At 44.6% G+C, this 17816-nt stretch overlaps 1 protein-coding gene and 1 long non-coding RNA gene across 2 annotated transcripts in view; one reads left to right on the top strand and one right to left on the bottom strand.

Moving 5' to 3' along the window:
- The first annotated feature begins 607 nt into the window (after window positions 1–607).
- Window positions 608–9010, top strand: LOC117507533. The gene is made up of 3 exons (XR_004559739.1): window positions 608–824; window positions 1699–1703; window positions 8999–9010. It is a non-coding gene; the product is annotated as an uncharacterized LOC117507533 (long non-coding RNA).
- Window positions 8777–17816, bottom strand: part of slc41a1 (solute carrier family 41 member 1) — a 144951-nt gene continuing 135911 nt past the window's right edge. Inside the window, exon 10 of the mRNA XM_034167402.1 lies at window positions 8777–9062. Coding sequence (XP_034023293.1) covers window positions 8877–9062 — 186 coding nt within the window. The 3' untranslated portion in view covers window positions 8777–8876. The remainder of the gene's footprint in view (window positions 9063–17816) is intronic.

Genomic DNA, 17816 nt, shown 5'->3' with positions numbered 1-17816 from the left:
AGTACGTCAAAAACCTCTTTAACCCAAAACTAAAACATTAGATCTTCCAAGGAGGATGTTTTCAATGTTTGTTGGAAAGAAATTTTATGAAGTGATTTTCAATAAACACTGTGAAAAGGGCGGGACTGAACAGAAACATACACCATAAAGCTATATGGCTGAACCAGGACTTGAAAATCTGTTTTCATTGCAATCTAGGGCCTGTTCCAGTCACCCGATGATGGTGGTGAAGATGATGATTGATATAGGCTGTCAGAGATGATTTTCATGAAACTTTCTGAAAATATTGTGTCTACTATAACATGTAATATAAATGACGATTCTTATGAAAGGTTTGCACAAATAAACAGAGCCACAGTATTTAGACATTATTTTGGATCTTGACTGAGGTAATGATACAGTAAGTGATATCCAAATGAGGTCTCATGAAGCATGTTTTGAAGGTGTTTTCTGATCCAACTACGTGGCAGCCTCTTTGAAAAGTGGATCAAAGCAAACTGAAGTGCATTGTGCTTTGATCGCTTTTTTTTAAGGTAGACCACCATCTATTGGGCTCAGAAAGAAACAGCAACTGCTTTGAGAGGCCTCACTTGCCCATCACTGATCATTTGATAATTTTTATGTTCTGCTGAGTTACCTGTGCTAGCCAGCAGATGAGGGCAGTCAGATGTGCAGGTTTTAACCCAATGAGAACTTTGTGATGTCATAAAGTGAGAATGGACTAGCTCAGGTCAGGTGTGGGAGCATGTGTTGGTATTGTGCATTGTTGCCTCAAACGCACTACAGAACCACGTGGAGTGCTGGATTGCACCCACCCTGGCAGAGTAAGCATCTACCCTCAACAGATAGGGGAAATTTGGGGGTCCTCAAAGCATTATTCAGTGGCTGGGGTCCTTAGCATTAAGACATCTGCATGCTGGGTTATGACCAGCGAAATGTGCTACATGGTCAGAATGTCATATCTGATGTTCCCTCACAATGCAAGTGACACTCCTCAACTGAGTATCCCGAGGTAAAGGCTCATTTGACACAAAGTTATTTCCAGCTGTGTCCAAGGATCCTCTGAAGAGACCTGGTACCAAAGACACCCAGTCTTTGCCTTAGCTGCCTCCATTTTTGGTGGTGACACTGATCTGTTGTCTGTCTATTGATAGTGATTTACAGTTCAGACATTGTTACAGAGTGACACACAGCGATGACACAGTTTTCCTATAGCTAAAGAGCTGCAATTTGGATGGAAATACCAAGAAACAGAGAAGGGGAACGTCAAGCAAAGGGTTCCTACTGTGAGAAGGTAAATAGAAGCTCTCAACAGTGTTACTTAAGGAAAGATGCAAATGACTTGGCAGCTCATGAGTGGATTAGAGACATCAACGCACTGTCTTTTAAATTTGGACATTTTATATTACCTCATTTTAGTAGTTCTAAGTAATTCTGCTATAATGAGAGGTGTGATAGTTTTCTTGCATCAACATGTAAATGCAGTTTAACTCTGGGGACTTCTAGTTGTGTGCTACAGGTGGAAAGGTAGCTTAAACTGCGTTTACGCATAACAACGGCAAGTCACAAATGCCACGAAGTATACATTCTTGGCCGCTGATCACGAATGTGATGATTTGAGGCAGAGGTGTCAGGTCTCCTCAGAAACCTGTTACCACACATTATGATTAATGGCACATGTTGCTGGAGAATTATCAGGAACCGTTATGCACTGTCAAGAATAATGTTCTGATATTGCGCGTAACAGCGCATCGTTAAGTTCTGTCAAGTTGTGAATGAGGTAAATTGTCTCCACACACACCCCTAAATTCATCCAACCGTCAGTTGCTGAACAATTCAGATTGCTCCAGTTTGCTCCTCAAAAGCCACAGCAGAAGAACTCTGTGACTGCATGCTTAGTTGGGTTCTGTGCCATGGAGTGGTGCAGAGAGGAGGAGGAGACTGAGAGAGCCAGATGTGTGGTGTCACGAGGCTCTCGTCTCACTCGTTTTCCCAAAAATCAGGCACATGCAGCAGGTGGAACACCTGCAGGAGTGCGCTGAGGAGCACCTGAACGAGACTTTTAGCCAATTTGGCATCACTGTCCTTCTTTGGCATATTGCAGCAATGAAACTGAATGCAGTGCAGCACACACTATTATGCTGCGTTTACACATAGGCAAGATGCTTTCCGAATGTCATATTTGCATCATTCTTGGCACATTCCTGACATTCTTAATGTGACTTAACGCATCTGAATAGGTTTCTTAATAGTGCATGTTGGTGTGTGATATTTGTGATTTTCGTGAAGCATGTTTTTGGCTGTATAAAAATCTTCCACGAATGTCATGCACCACCCTCATTACGCCTCATGTTGTGGAGGTCGCAACTGAGCGTGTTGATCCATCTTGATTAGTGGTGATCCTTAATAGAGCATGACATCGTTCTTCTCTGACGTGCGCACAATTAAACCCTGCTGCACCGCATTCAGTTTCATTGCTGCTGTATGCTGAAGAAGGACGGTGATGTCAAGTCAGCTAAAAGTCTCATTCCAGTGCTCATCGGCGCGCTCCTGCAGGTGTTCCACTTGCTGCATGTGCCTGATGTTTGGGAAAATGAGCGAGACGAGAGCCGTGTAGAGCCACACATCTGGCTCGCTCAGTCTCCTCCTCCTTTCTGCACCACTCCATGGCACAGAGCCCAACTAAGCATGCAGTCACAACGTTCTGGCTTTTGAGGAGCAAACTGGAGCGATCTGAATTGTTCAGCAACTGACAGTTGGATGAATACGGGGGTGTGTGTGGAGACAATTCATCTCATTCACAACATGACAGAACTTAACGATGCGCTGTTATGCACAATAGCGCGCAACAACGTGGAACATTAGTCTTGACTGTGAGCAATGGTTCCTGATAATTCTGCAGCAACACATGCCATTAATTGTAACGCGTGGTAACAGGTTGCAGCAGTTGCTGAGGACACCTGACTCCTCTGCCTCAAATAATCACATTCTTGATCAGCGGCCAAGAATGTATACTTCGTGGCATTTGTAACGTGCCATCATTATGTGTAAATGCAGCATTAAGAAACCTATTCAGTTGTGTTGTCATGTTAAGAATGTCAGGAATGTGCCAAGAATGACGCAAATATGACATTCGTAATGCGTCCTGCTATGTGTAAACGCATCATTAGTCCTTAGAATGTACCCAAGCATTGCAATTCAGATGAGCTTCCAACGCACAAACCAACCACCAAACATGGTGCAAACACATAAATTACCCAGTACACAATGCAGCACAACATCAACTCTGCAAGCTTCAAAAAATGCAGGTGAGCAGGACTGGAAGTTTAACCAGATCATGACTTCTTGCATTTGTTGCGAAGGCTACTGTATAACTTGTCTGCAGAAATTCATAATTTAATGCAGAACTTCCCAGATGCAGGCACAAGTATGTCATAAAATGTCTAGCTGGGTAGCAACCTGATGGTTGTCAATAAACATGTATTAGATGAATACTTGTTTGGCTCAAAAACAGACTTTTTCACGTGAGCTACATGCTAATCATCCAGGCTAGCATAGAGACTGCGGCTAGGATAGCTAGTTAACTGCCCTGCACACCTAAATAACTTGAAGGGAATGTGTGTTCTCCCCCTCGAACTGCCACTTTATCGTGGTGGGGGAGTTCGCGTACCCAGATGATCCTAGGAGCTATGTTGTCGGGGGCTTTGTGCCCCTGGTAGGGTCTTCTAAGGCAAATAGGTCCTAGGTGACAGGTCAGACTAAGGGCAGTTCAGAAGCACCCATGACCAGTACAAAATCAAGGACAGAAACATCGCCCAGCATGGCGGACCCAGGGCCCTACCCTGGAGCCAGGCCTGGGGTTGGGGCTCGCGTGTGAGCACCTGGTGGTCGGGCCTTAGCCCATGGGGTCTGGCCGGGCTCAGCCCAAAAGAGCGACATGGGCCCACCCTCCTGTGGGTTCACCACCTGCAGAGGGGGCCATGGGTTGTTGGAGTTGCAGAGAGGATTGGATGCAGTCGAGGGTGGGTAGCTCATCGGCCCGGTCCACGCTCACAGCCCCTGGCTGTTGGGACGTGGAACGTCACCTCGCTGGGGGGGAAGGAGCCTGAGCTTGTGCGGGAGGTTGAGAGATACCGACTCGAGATAGTCGGGCTCAAATCCACGCACAGCTTGGACTCTGGTACCCAACTCCTACTGGGAGAGGGCTGGACGCTCCACTTTTCTGTCGTTGCCCACAGGGGAGAGGCAGAGAGCTGGGTAGCAATTGCTTATTGCTCCCCAGCTCAGTTGCCATGTGTTGGAGTTCACCCCGGTGAATAAGAGGGTCGCGTCCCTACACCTTTGGGTCAGGGACAGGTCTCCTACTGTTGTCTTGGCCTATGAGCTGAGCGGCAGTGTAGAGTACCCGACCTTCTTGGAGATCCTGGGAGGGGTACTAGATAGTGCTCCGACTTTGGATTCCATTGTTCTCCTGGGGGATTTCAATGCCCACGTGGGCGGCAACAGTGAAACCTAGAGGGGGTGATCGGGAAGCACGGCCTCCCCGATCTGAACCCGAGTGGTGTTCAGTTGTTGGACTTCTGTGCTAGTCACAGTTTGTCCATCACGAATACCATGTTCGAGCACAAGCGTGTCCATAAGTGCATGTGGCACCAGAACACCATGAGCCGGAGGTCGATGATCGACTTTGTAGTTGTATCATCTGACCTTCGGCCACGTGTCTCAGACACTCGGGTGAAGAGAGGGGCTGAGGTGTCAACCGATCACCACCTGGTGGTGAGTTGGAGCTGCTGGGAGGGGAGGAAGCTGGTCAGACCCGGCAGGCCCAAACGTATCGTGAGGGTCTGCTGGGAACGACTGTTGGAACTCTGTGTCAGCAAGGTCTTCAACTCCCATTTCCGGGAGAGCTTCTCCCAGATCCCAGGGAGGTTGGAGACATGGAGTCCGAGTAGACCATGTTCTACACCTCCAATGTCGATGCGGCCGTTCATAGCTGTAGTTGCAAAGTCTCTGGTGCTTGTCGCGGCAGCAGTCCCCGATCCCGGTGGTGGATGCCAGAAGTAAGGGATGCCGTCAACCTGAAGAAGGAGTCCTACTTGTCTTTGTTGGTAAGTGGGACCCCGGAGGCAGCTGACAGGTACCGGCAGGCCAAGCATGCTGCAGCCTGTGCAGTCGCAGAGGCAAAAACCCGGGTCTGGGAGGAGTTCGGGGAGGCCATGGAGGAGGACTATCGGTCAGCCTCGAAGAAATTCTGGCAAACCGTCTGACGCCTCAGGAGGTGGAAGCAGCTCTCCACCGGCACTGTCTACGGTCCGGGTGGGGAGCTGTTGACCCTGACTGGGGATGTTGTCGGACAGTGGAAGGAATACTTCGAGGATCTCCTCAATCCCATCGTCAGGTCTTCCGAAGAGGAAGCAGAGACTGGGGATTCAGAGGCGGACTCATCCATCACCCAGGCCAAAGTCACCGAGGTGGTCAGAAAGCTCCTCAGTGGCAAGGCTCCTGGGGTGGATGAAATCCGTCCTGAGCACCTTGAGTCTCTGGATGTTGTGGGACGGTCTTGGTTGACACGCCTCTGCAACATCGCGTGGCAGTTGGGGACAGTGCCTCTGGACTGGGGACAGGAAGGTGTGTTCCAACTATAGGGGATCACACTCCTCAGCCTCCCCGGTAAGGTATATTTCAGAGTACTGGAGAGGAGAATTCGACCGATAGTCGAACCTCGGATTCAGAAGGAGCAGTGTGGTTTTCCTCCTAGTTATGGCACACTGGACCACCTCTACACCCTCCATCGGGGGCTCGAGAGTTCATGGGATTTCGCCCAACCAGTCCACATGTGCTTTGTGGATCTGCAGAAGGTGTTAGATTGTGTCCCTCGGGGCACCCTGTGGGAGGTGCTCCGGGAGTAGGGGGGTCCGGGGTATTTTGCTAAGGGCTGTCCGGTACCTGTACGACCACAGCAGGAGCTTTGTTCGCATTGCTGGTAGTAAGTCAAACCTGTTTCCAGTACATGTTGGCCTCCGCCAGGGCTGCCCTTTGTCACCGGTTCTGTTCATTACCTTTATTGACAGAATTTCTAGGCGCAGCCAGGGTGTAGAGGGGGTTCGGTTTGGGAACCACAGAATCTCATCTCTGCTGTTTGCGGACGATGTGGTTCTGTTGGCTTTGTCAAATCAGGACCTTCAGCATGCACTGGGGCAGTTTGCAGCTGAGTGTGAAGTGTCCAGGATGAAAATCAGCACCTCCAAATCCGAGGCCATGGTTCTCGACTGGAAAAAGGTGCCTTGCCCTCTTCAGGTCGGTGGAGTGTCCTTGCCTCAAGTGAAGGAGTTTAAGTATCTCGGGGTCTTGTTCACGAGTGAGGGTCGGATGGAGCGTGACATCGACAGATGGATCGGTGTAGTGATGAGGTCGCTGTTTTAGGCTGCATGGTGAAGACAGAGAGCTAACCGGGGGGCAAAGCTCTTGATTTACCGATCGATCTACGTTCCGACCCTCACCTATGGGCATTAGATTTGGCTCATGACCGAAAGAACGAGATCGCGACTGTAAGCGGCCGAGATGAGTTTCCTCTGCAGGGTGGCTGGGCACTATCTTAGAGTTAGGGTGAGGAGCTCGGTCACTCGGGAGAAGCTCGGAGTCAAGCCGCTGCTCCTCCACGTCGAAAGGAGCCAGCTGAGGTGGCTCGGGCATCTTTTCCGGATGACCCCTGGATGCCTCGCTGGAGAGGTGTTCCAGGCACATCCCATTGGGAGGAGGCCCCGGGTAAGACCGAGGACATGCTGAGGGACTACGTCTCTCGGCTGGCTTGGGAACACCTCAGGGTTCCCCCGGAGGAGCTGGGGGAGGTGTGTATGAATTGGGAGGTCTGGGCAGCTTTGCTTGAGCTGCTGCCCCTGCGACCCAACTCTGGATAAAGTGGACGAAAATGGATGGATGGATGGAATGTGTGTTCAATCCAGTCTGTCCACCAAACCAGCTGGACAGTAGAATGATCTTGCTTGAAACAATATAATAAAATTTGATAAAATTTTTCATTTCACAGCTAGTTCCATTTTTGACACTGTGTACTTCCATTACCTACCACACCACTTTTAAGGCCAAAGTGAGAGAGGAAACAGCTATATGTAGTAAATCAGAAATGAAACACATGAGATTATCATTTCTCATATCCAGTGGTGGGCAGAGCTAACCGAAAAGTTAGCGACAATAACTGCTATTCTGCTAATGGAAAAGTTAACTTTTATAACACTAAACCAATAATCTGCAAAAAAAAAAAGAAAAAAAAAAGTGGAAGTTACAGCTAACCACTAAGTTTTAGTACTGTTGGTTACTGATAAGCCAGTATCAAGTTTAAGCACTGCCGAAACTTCTGAGTTAAATCAAAAGCGACCACAAACCCAAAAACGAACAACGAGCCAGAGCTTTTGTCTTACGTAGTCAGACAGCTGTGAGTTCAGTCCTCCCTCAGCAGATGGGAGTGGAGCGGGCCGGCTGGTGTTGCCCAAAAGACCAAAAGACAGAAATAAAGAAAGAAAGACAGACTGTGGAGGAGACATGAAGTGCAACACACTTTCACTTATGGTTTATCTCATAAACAGCTAACAGTTTGTCAATATAATGTAACCTGTGTCATTTTTACAGAGAGAAAATATCACACATATGACATATCTTTTAAAGCAATGCGATAATTCTGAAGGTTTGAGCTTTAACAGACACATTTACAAAAGGTGTTATGGGAAAAATGAGTCTCCTTCACTGGTTGGTTTATTTGTTAATATGTCATTATTTTCATTTGTAAAAAAAAAAAGGCATTTACAAAACTGAAAATTCTGTTTGTGAAGTGAACTCAAGACCAACACGGGCTGCTAGTCACACTCCCATCCAGTAGATGGCAGTGTTTGATGTATTTTGATAGGGGCGGGATCGAAAGAGACATATGAATTCTCCCATAATGCCTTTTGGCACATGTGTCTGTTAAAAGCTCATACCTTCAGAATTTAGTGCATTCCTTTAAAACATATGTCATGTATGTGATATTTTCTTTCTGTAAAAGTGACACAGTTACCATTAATATCGAAAAACTGTTAGTTGTTTATGAGTAAAACCATAAGTGAAAAGTGTGTTGCGCTTTATGTCTCCTCCACACTTTTTTGCATGTTGAAAGTACATGATTTTTTTTTCTTTCTCCTTTTGGGCAACAGCAACCAGCCCTCTCCGCTGTCTTCTGCTGAGGGAGGACTGAGCTCACAGCTGTCTGACTATTGCAAAGCACACAGAGTTAAGTACTAAAATGTATGATTTTGACTGTTAAATTTTCTTCACTATGCCGCAAAAAAAAAAAAAAAAAAAAAAAAAAAAATTAGCAGACTGAAAATTAGAGGAGCTAAATTTAGTGGAAGCTAAGTGGTCCACTGATGGTTTTCAAAATTAGCTGAAAAGCTAATCCGCTAATAAAAAAACTTATCTTTGCTAATTAGTGGTTACCATGGTTAGCGGAACTGTGCCCACCACCGCTCATATGCAATGTAGCACTTAGTGATTCAGGATTATGTCTGGCTGTGTCTTTTTACCATTTGTGTTTTAAAACAGGAAGGCTGACATCCCCATTGAAAATAATGATGGGTCCTGCTTTTTCAAGCACAATAATTACCAACAGCAACAACTGCTGCCAGTAATCTACTGATAATAGAAGTACTTTGTTGCGATGTAAAGGAGCGGGAGTGTAGCAGCGTCCTGATGTCCCAGAGATGAAACACTACATCACTTGGAGCCCTACAGCAAATTAGCTCTTTTATTGAACGTGTCCACTCTCAGACAAACAGGTGATGTGTGCCACCATACATGTAATATCTTGCGCATTTTTGTGGATGCAATCAGTTGCCCACATCAGAGTCTCTGTCCCCGATAAACCAGAGCATGTGGAAACAGAGGGCCAGGAAGCCAGTCCCCAGCAGATCCCCCACGGCCGTCAAGTAGGGGATGGAAAAGTTGTCAGGGTCCATCCCTCTGCCCCACATCCAGTGGACCATCCAGTCTGCCAGGTAGAGGAGAATCATCACCTGGAGACAGACAGCATGGCAACAAATGATGTGAAACACACTAGGCTCTGGTCTTGTCAAAGTGTACCACAAGGAAAACTATAGAAACAGTGTTTGGGAAATTTCGCTGCATGCTGAATGCAAAGGTCAGAGCTCACAGAGCCAAATTCTTCACATTATACACATTTTATAGCAAACTGATGGATGTGTTTTAACTCCACCAACGAGAGTGGCCCGGGGATAGGCTCACCTACCTGTAAACTGCATTTACAACATGTATTCTCAGCCTTCCCCGGAACAAAATGAGCCCAACCACATTTTCTGTACAGAAAAATCCAACAAAAGCACAAGATAGCCTGCGGGATAATATGTTGGCTCAAGGGCTTTGCATTCTTTGCACAGCAGACTAGCAGAGGATTTCACTGATGGGTTAATAGCAACAGGTATGGTTTCCCAGAAGCAGAATATGTTAAACAATTGCCTCTATGGGGCAAAAAGCAAAAGGCTAGGAAGACTTTCATGTGGGGGGTTTTGTGTGTGCAAAAGTCAGTACTGGTACAAGACAATTATAGCAATGTATCAAATACCATATTTTAAAGTAATTTGTTAATTTATTCTTTCTGCAGCAGCTTGTTAAACCACTCGGGTCTGAGGGCATTTTTTGGACAGTTCACTCGCCTGGCATAAATGTTTTATTATTGTTGTTAAAAGCTCACCCTGGATCCCACAATCAAGTGGTATGTCTCTTTTTTTCAGGACAACCTGTACTTTCAGAATATATATGCTATAGTGGTGTTTTATAAGTGTAATAAAGGTTTACAATCAGAAATAAGAAAGGAAAAAATAAAGCGGTAAATAATTTTCACACATTTATTCAAAACACAACACAATACAACAGCAAACTATAATAAACAACTATTTTGACACTTTATAAAGGTAGTTTGGGTTCTTGCCCAAAAGAATGTACAAAATAAAGGTTCTAACAATAAACACAAATGCACATTTTGAACAATATATACAAAAAGGTCTATGCATTTTGTTTGTCTTTATGCCACATCTCAAAGTAATTTCTGTCTGCTATTACACAAAGGCCTAAATCACAAAGTTTTTACTTCCATGGAGATTGACTCCCTCTTGGAATATGTTCCTGCACTGTAAACAACCTATATTCACAGTTTGAGGCCCTGTTAACACCCCTCCCCCCCATTCATATGTGCAATGCTTTTACGCATGGAGCCAGCAGCCAGAGGACTATTCAAACAGCATTCACATTCACAAGAGTAACACATCACTGCTCCTAACAATCTTTGGCTACCATGTGAGACTGCTCTGCCCTACGATTGGATATTGGAAAACCATGTGACGGTAAACCAATTCTGATTGAACACTCACATTGCACACATCATCACACAGCTTCTATGAAGAGTAAAAAGCATGATGGACGGCTGGCTCAAAAGTCCGCGGAGTTCATTTTTCAGCAAAAAAAAAAAAAAAAGTAATTTTCTATCTCATATCATTAAAAAGTTATTTATAGTTTAGCAAAACTTGTACTCAGCTGTCGTATACGACGGCATCGGCCCCAGAGGGTTAATAAGGCTTAAATTTTGAGTATGTCATTTTGGCAAAACTTGCTCATCAGTCCTTTTAACCATTCCTTTTCAACCACTTATCCAGGTCTGGGTCATGGTGGCAGAAAAGCAGCTCCAACCATACTTCCCTATCCTCAGCCAAGTCCTGTAACTCTTCCCGGGTGGATCCCAAGGCATTCCCAAACTAGCTGGGAAATATAATTTCTCCAGCGTGACCTAGGTCTTCCCCGGGGCCTCCTCATGGGTCAATGTGCCTGGAAGACCTACCTAGGGAGACGACCGAGTGGCATTCTCACCAGGTCTAGAACCATCTCAAATACTCCTTTCAATGTGACAAAGAAGTGGCTTTACTCTGACTCCCTCCCAGATAGTCGAGCTTCTCACCCTGTCCAAGAGTGTAAAGCCAGATACCCAACAGAGGAATCTCATTTCTGCTGCTTGCATCCGCAATCATATTCTTGCAGTCATTACACAAAGTTCATAACCATAGGTGAGGAAAGGAGAATAAATTGACTGGTAAATTGAGAGCCTCGTCTTTTGGCTCAGCTCCTTCTTCACCACGACAGTCCGGTACAGGGTCCATAACATATCAGATGCCGTCCCATTCCGTCTATCGATCTCATGCTCCAACTTACACCCACTCGTGATCAAGACCCAAGATACTTAAACTCCTCCACTTGGGGCAGTAAATCTCCCCTGACCCACAGGGGACAATCCACTATTTTCCAACAGAGGACCATGGCCTCAGATTTGGAGGCGCTGATTCTCATCCCAGTTGCTTCATACTCTGCCTCAAACCTGCTCAGTGCACATTGGAGTTCACCAAACTGGAAACTATTTCGTCCCTTACCTTGAAATCCTGTCCATGAATATCATGAACAGGATTGGTGATAAGAGGCAGCCCTGGCAGAGTACAACACCCACCGGAAACAAATCTGATGTAATGTTGAGAATACGAACACAGCTCTTAATTTTAGTGCAGCAGATACGTAAAAGAACACTTCAATTAGTGATGCAAGCATGAAATTTTGCACGAGTGCTCACTATAACTCTCTATTTCAAAAGGTTTGGGTAGCCACAAAAAAATTCAAGATGGGTGCCATTTTTCAAACTGGCCATCAGCTATACCAATTTCTGATGCACTCAGAATAAGAAAGATGAACAAAATACACCATTCGGAATTCAGAGTGTGTTTTTCTGGGTTGTAGAATAATTACAAATCATCACCAGTTTCCACTACAATATTTACTATTTTGGCAAAGATGGTGTAAAAAATGGCCTCTGTGAAATAACGGACTTGCGAGGCTACTTACACGTCAAATTTACAGCTGCACAATGCTGTGCATGCAAGCCCGAGTCTGTAGCATTTACGAGGTCTATTAGAAAAGTATCCGACATTATTATTTTTTTCAAAAACCATATGGATTTGAATCACGTGTGATTGCGTCAGACAAACTTGAACCCTCGTGTGCATGCGTGAGTTTTTCCACGCCTGTCGGTTGCGTCATTCGCCTGTGAGCAGGCTTTGAGTGAGGAGTGGTCCAGCCCCCTTGGCGGATTTTCATTGTCAGGAAATGGCAGAATGATTTGGGCTTTTTTTCCATCAGAATTTTTTCAGAAACTGTTAGAGACTGGCACCTGGAAACCATTAGAAAAATTTATCTGGCTTTCGGTGAAAATGTTTACTGGCTTGGTAGAGAATAAGGAGTGTTACTGTCGCTTTAAGGACAGCCCCCAGCGGCTGTGGGGTGCGCCACACTCCGAAGCCACCATCGACAGGCTGAACGACCATTTCATTTGGACATCAACCATTTTCCGGCAGATTTCACTTTTAACAAGAGATTTTGTCATGGAAAGCCGAGCGGAGGCTTCGCGCGTCACGATGGATTCGCTACTGGAGCGAAACAAAACCACCTCCATTTTGGTCTCACAGGACGGCTTTGAGATGGCGTTCAGACAGCTGTCGGTGGTTTTTCCATCGAGTGATTATCCGAGAAATTGTGGATGTGCCTGGACATGCCAGAACATGTCCTGTGAGGCTTCATCACGGCGTTGCTGTGCGCCATGCGGCACCACCGCGACGCGTGAAGCCTCCGCTCCTCTTTCCATGACAAAAACTCCTGTAACAGTGGAATGTGCCGTTCATTTCCAAACTGGACGCTGTGTTTTATCCGGGACGTCGTCTGACTAGCACAGGAATTGTGAAAAGACGTGGACATCAGCACTTTTTCAGCACATTGAGACAGACGTGCGGAGGAATTCCGCGTGTCGCGGCAGTGCCGCATGGCGCACAGCAACACCGTGATGAAGCCTCACGGGACATGTTCTGGCATGTCCAGGCACATCCATGGTAGTTTTTCTGCTGGAAAATGGTTGATGTCCAGCTCTTGTGATAACCAGAGAAATGGCACACGATGGTCACGGATCCAGACAGCCATCCGTTTAGAAATGAAATGGTCGTTCAGCCTGTCGATGGTGGCTTCGGAGCGTGGAGCGCCCCACAGCTGCTGGGGGCCGTCCTTAAAGCAACAGTAACACTCCTTATTCTCTACCAAGCCCGTAACATTTTCACCGAAAGCCAGATAAATTTTTCTAATGGTTTCCAGCTGCCAGTCTCTAACAGTTTCTGAAAAAATTCTGATGGAAAAAAAGTCCAAATCATTCTGCCATTTCCTGACAATGAAAATCCGCCGAGGGGGTGGACCACTCTTCACTCAAAGCCTGCTCACAGGCGAATGACGCAACCGACAGGTGTGGAAAAACTCACGCATGCGCACGAGGGTTCAAGCTTGTCTGATGCAATCACACGTGATTCAAATCCATATGGTTTTTGAAAAAAATAATAAGGTCGGATACTTTTCTAATAGACCTCGTACATCTGCCATGACAGACGGACTTGCAGCCACATTTGGTGAGCTGTTCACAGCTCTTTGCAATAGGGGAGCTGGCAGTCCAGAAGACTATCCATTGCTCCCCATCCCTCTCCCAACCCCAGTCCGCTGGACTTTGTTCCTCTGGCTGGCACATAATTGCCTGAGCCCACACACAACCTGTCTGATACGCCGATCGTTTTGCACGTTGAAGCAGAGCTGCCCTGGTTGGGGTGATGGCTTCGTATGGTCTCTGCTTTCTGGCAAACAGCTCAAGTCTGGCCTCATCTACTCTGTCAAGAGTGCTCGACCTGTCATACATGAGCACCACAAACTTCTCCAGAAGTTTCAGATCCTCATCTTTGATGGCTGGTGGATACCGGCTTAGTGGATACCAGCTTAGTTTTTAGAAGACTGTTGTGGCCTCAGGCAGAGGTGTCAAGTAACGAAGTACAAATACTTTGTTACTGTACTTAAGTACACTTTTTAGGTATCTATACTTTACTCCATTACTTATTTTTCTGCCTACTTCTGACTTCTACTCATTACATTTTCACACAAGTATCTGTACTTTCTATTCCTTACATTTTTAAAACAAACAGCCTCATTACTCTTGGCTTCACTTTAATGTTTATATATATATTTCACGTCATGTGTGCCTGTAATCAACTTTTCTGCAGCACGGCTTTGCTTTGAACCGTGAACCAGTCGAAGCAGTGGTTCGCAGATTGAAGCAATGCTTCGACCTATTGCTTCGTTTATTCTTTCTTTCTTTCGCTTAATTTTTCCCGCTAAAACCATAAAGAGCATACTTCTGTGAGTATTATTTACCTTTTCTATGTTAAACCGACCTGTTATGGACTTCTGAAACAGCTGATAGATGTATTTTATAACTTAAAAATGGGAGCGATGCTAACGCGTTAGCATGTCTATGGCATTTTCAATGTTAAAACTTAGCATTAAGCAATTGCAGCTCTCATCACGTTCGGGTGCATTTGTTTTCAAATTGTAATATTTCTTAAATTTATTTTTGTTTATATATTAATAATCTAATGATTATTATATACAATTTTAGAGGAAGAGGCAAAAAGAACCTGAATAGAAACACAACAGAAAATATAAAAGCAACTAACAATGAACATACATAAATACATACATACATAAATAAATGTTTCCTGTGAACACCTAGTGACTCTTAACACCTCCACTTCATCCCTGTTTTATTTAATGACAGTTTGTTACCAAACCATATTTTCTATTTGTTAATTTCTTCAGTGATTTCCTCCAGAACTATCTGCCAAACTAGAAAACTGCTGCATCCTAGTAAGAGCAGAATACTACTGGAATGAATTTGAATAAGGAAAGTTGTGGTTTTTTTTGTTTGTTTGTTTTTGTTTTTCCTTCACTAAATGGATGCTGCACTCACTGCAGTTTATCGTCTGGAATAGTCCCAGATTGCATTTCAGAGCTTCTAGAATTGAAACATTTGCGTGCAGGTGGTGTTGGGGGGTAATTTGGGGTTTTAGGTCTTGGGCCACATGTAGAAGGAATCAGTTTTTAAATTAAGCTTTCAATTCATATAGTGGCATCTACCCCCCCCCCTTTTTTTTTTCTTTTTTTTTTAGGTTACTTTATACTTTTATACTTTAAGTAGGTTTTGGAGCACAGACTTTTTCACTTTTACTTGAGTAAAGAGGTCAAGTTGATACTTCAACTTTTACCAGAGTGTTTTTAAACTGCAGTATCTATACTTCTACTTAAGTAACAAATGTGTGTACTTTTGACACCACTGGCCTCAGGGAATATATCCCATGTCTGCCAAGCTGTTTTATTTCCCTTTGTTTCTGAATGCTGAGACCACGTCACAACTTGTAAATGCATGGAAGAACAGCATGCCTTTGGCCTTCTCTTGACCAATGCTGTGGTACAGGCTGTGAATGCCAATCCAACGAAGGCTCTGACCTTGGCCAAATGCAAGCCACAGTTGCTGCAGACAGTAATCAGCTGTAGTGTACTTGTACTAGCTGTAGTGTAAACTACACTACAGCTAGTACTAGTCTACCATTTTGGAGTTAGTAATACTAAGTATGGCATTACTAAAGCAAGAATATAGCTGACACTGAACCCCATGCTGAGTTGCACAGCAGTGAAGTCACCAGTGTGCCTTGGTTGTGCATTGACTTCCACTCTTTTACATAAATCTATATATAAATTCAGCACCTCAACCTCACATGGACATTTGAACTGACAGTGTCAGAGATATTCATGATGGCAATGAAGACTATTGCATAGAAAATAACATATAATCCAGAGCCTGCTGAATTATAAAGCAATAATTCAAGGATTTGGACCTCCATTTTGGCAACCATATTTGTTTGTGTGTGTGTATATATATATATATATATATATATATATATATATATATATATATATATATATATACATTTTACAAATAACTAGCATATTTTTTGCCTAAGGGCTCTGGATAAATCAGTAAACACCCACACAAATGCTTACAAACATGACCAAAAGTGTGTGGCTTATGACATAGAAGGCTGACTGGTGGCCATTTTTAAATTATGAGTGGCTACCCAATGATTTTTCAAAATTAGACCATGAAGAATATCAGTACAAATTTTTATGCTTGCAACATTAACTGAAGTGTTCTAGTGGAAAAAAAAATGAATTTATCTGCTGCACTATTTGGTCATATGGAGACCCAGTTGCACGTTGCAGAGAATCCAGTAGCCCATATTCCCACCACACCCTCACAGTATACCCAAAGGGACCCAGTCATATGCCTTTTGCAAGTCCACAAAACACATGTAGACTGGTTGGTCATACACCCAAAACCCCTCTAATATCCTTGCAATGGTAAAGAGCTGGTCCACTGTTCCAGGACCAGGATAGAACCCGCATTGCACCTCCTGAATCTGAGGTTCAACTAAGTGTCAGTATAAGGCTAAGTTCCCTCTCTAGTAGCCTGGCATAGGCTTTCACAGGGAGGTTGAGAAGTGTGATTCCTCTATAATTGGAACCCACTCTATGGACCCCTGTTTTAAAGATTGGGGCCACCACCCCAGTTTGCCAATCCAGAAATACTGTCCCTGACTTACATACAACATTGTATAGGTGTGCCATTCCTCCCAGTTTCTCCATTGTTGCTAACATGAGCACTGAAGTCCCCCAGTAGAACTAAGGAGTCAGCTGCAGGAACTTTTTCCAGGATCCCACTCAAAGTCTCCAAGAAGGCTGGATACTCTGAACTGCTGCTTGGTCCATATGCACAAACAACAGTCAGATTCCTCTCTGCAACACTAAGTCGCATAGAGGCAGCCCTCTTGTTCACCTGGGAAGACTCCAAAAAAACTCAGCCGGGGACTTGTGAGTATCCCCACACCCACCTGGCACTTTCCACCCTGGACAACTATGGAAAAAGAGGGAATCCAGCCCCTCTTCAGGAGTATGGTTCCAGAGCCCATGTTATGTGTGGAGGTGAGCCCAACAATTTGTATTTGGTATCTCTCGACCTTCCGCACAAGCTCAGGATCCTTCTCCATCAGAGAGGTAATGTTCCACATTCCAAAATTTAAGTTCCATATGGAATGTCAGTCCATTTGGGTATTTGCCCCTGTCCACTGCAAGAAAAGCATAAGATCATGTCATAAAGGATAAAATCATAAAACATTAACAGCTGATGTTAAACTGTGGAGCTAATCTGCAACATGAGGACAACAGATAGACACTTCTTTTTAGTTCAGTGACATGCATTGCATTAGAAAGGACGTTGCATTCAACAAGTCTGGAATCAGGTAAACAATTAATGAAATAGACATTTTAAGAGTTTACAATACATATGTTATACCTCTGTATATTATACCAGCAATCTATTGCTAAGACAAATACAAAAACGTAATAAATTACTAATTGCTTTAGGCTTCTAGCTAGCAAGCTAACACTGGGTTTTAGTGATAGCTAGCATCTAATGTTGAGGGTAGAGTTTGCATGCTAGCTATCACTAACATTAATCCATTGTCACATCAGCAGTGGCGGCTGGCCCATAGGGGGTGCTCAGGCGCTGCCCTCCTAGATGTGGAGGGGAAAAGTCACAATATATATATATAGTCAGTTTTACTTACTTGTATGTGCCTACATGTAATATGAATGATTAAAACAACACTTCCTCCAACTGACTCTCATTCAACAGTGCATTTCCACCGACAGGAGCAGAAAACGTACGTTCCTCGTCTTGGGCGCCATTCAAAGCGCCCTTGAAGTGCAGCGAAATAACCAATCGTATGTACACTCAACAAAAA

The sequence above is a fragment of the Thalassophryne amazonica genome, chromosome 3 (assembly GCF_902500255.1).
Source record: "Thalassophryne amazonica chromosome 3, fThaAma1.1, whole genome shotgun sequence".
In the NCBI taxonomy this organism is placed as follows: domain Eukaryota; kingdom Metazoa; phylum Chordata; class Actinopteri; order Batrachoidiformes; family Batrachoididae; genus Thalassophryne; species Thalassophryne amazonica.
Note: the sequence above shows the minus strand (reverse complement) of the source record. Positions and strands in the feature narration are given on the sequence as shown.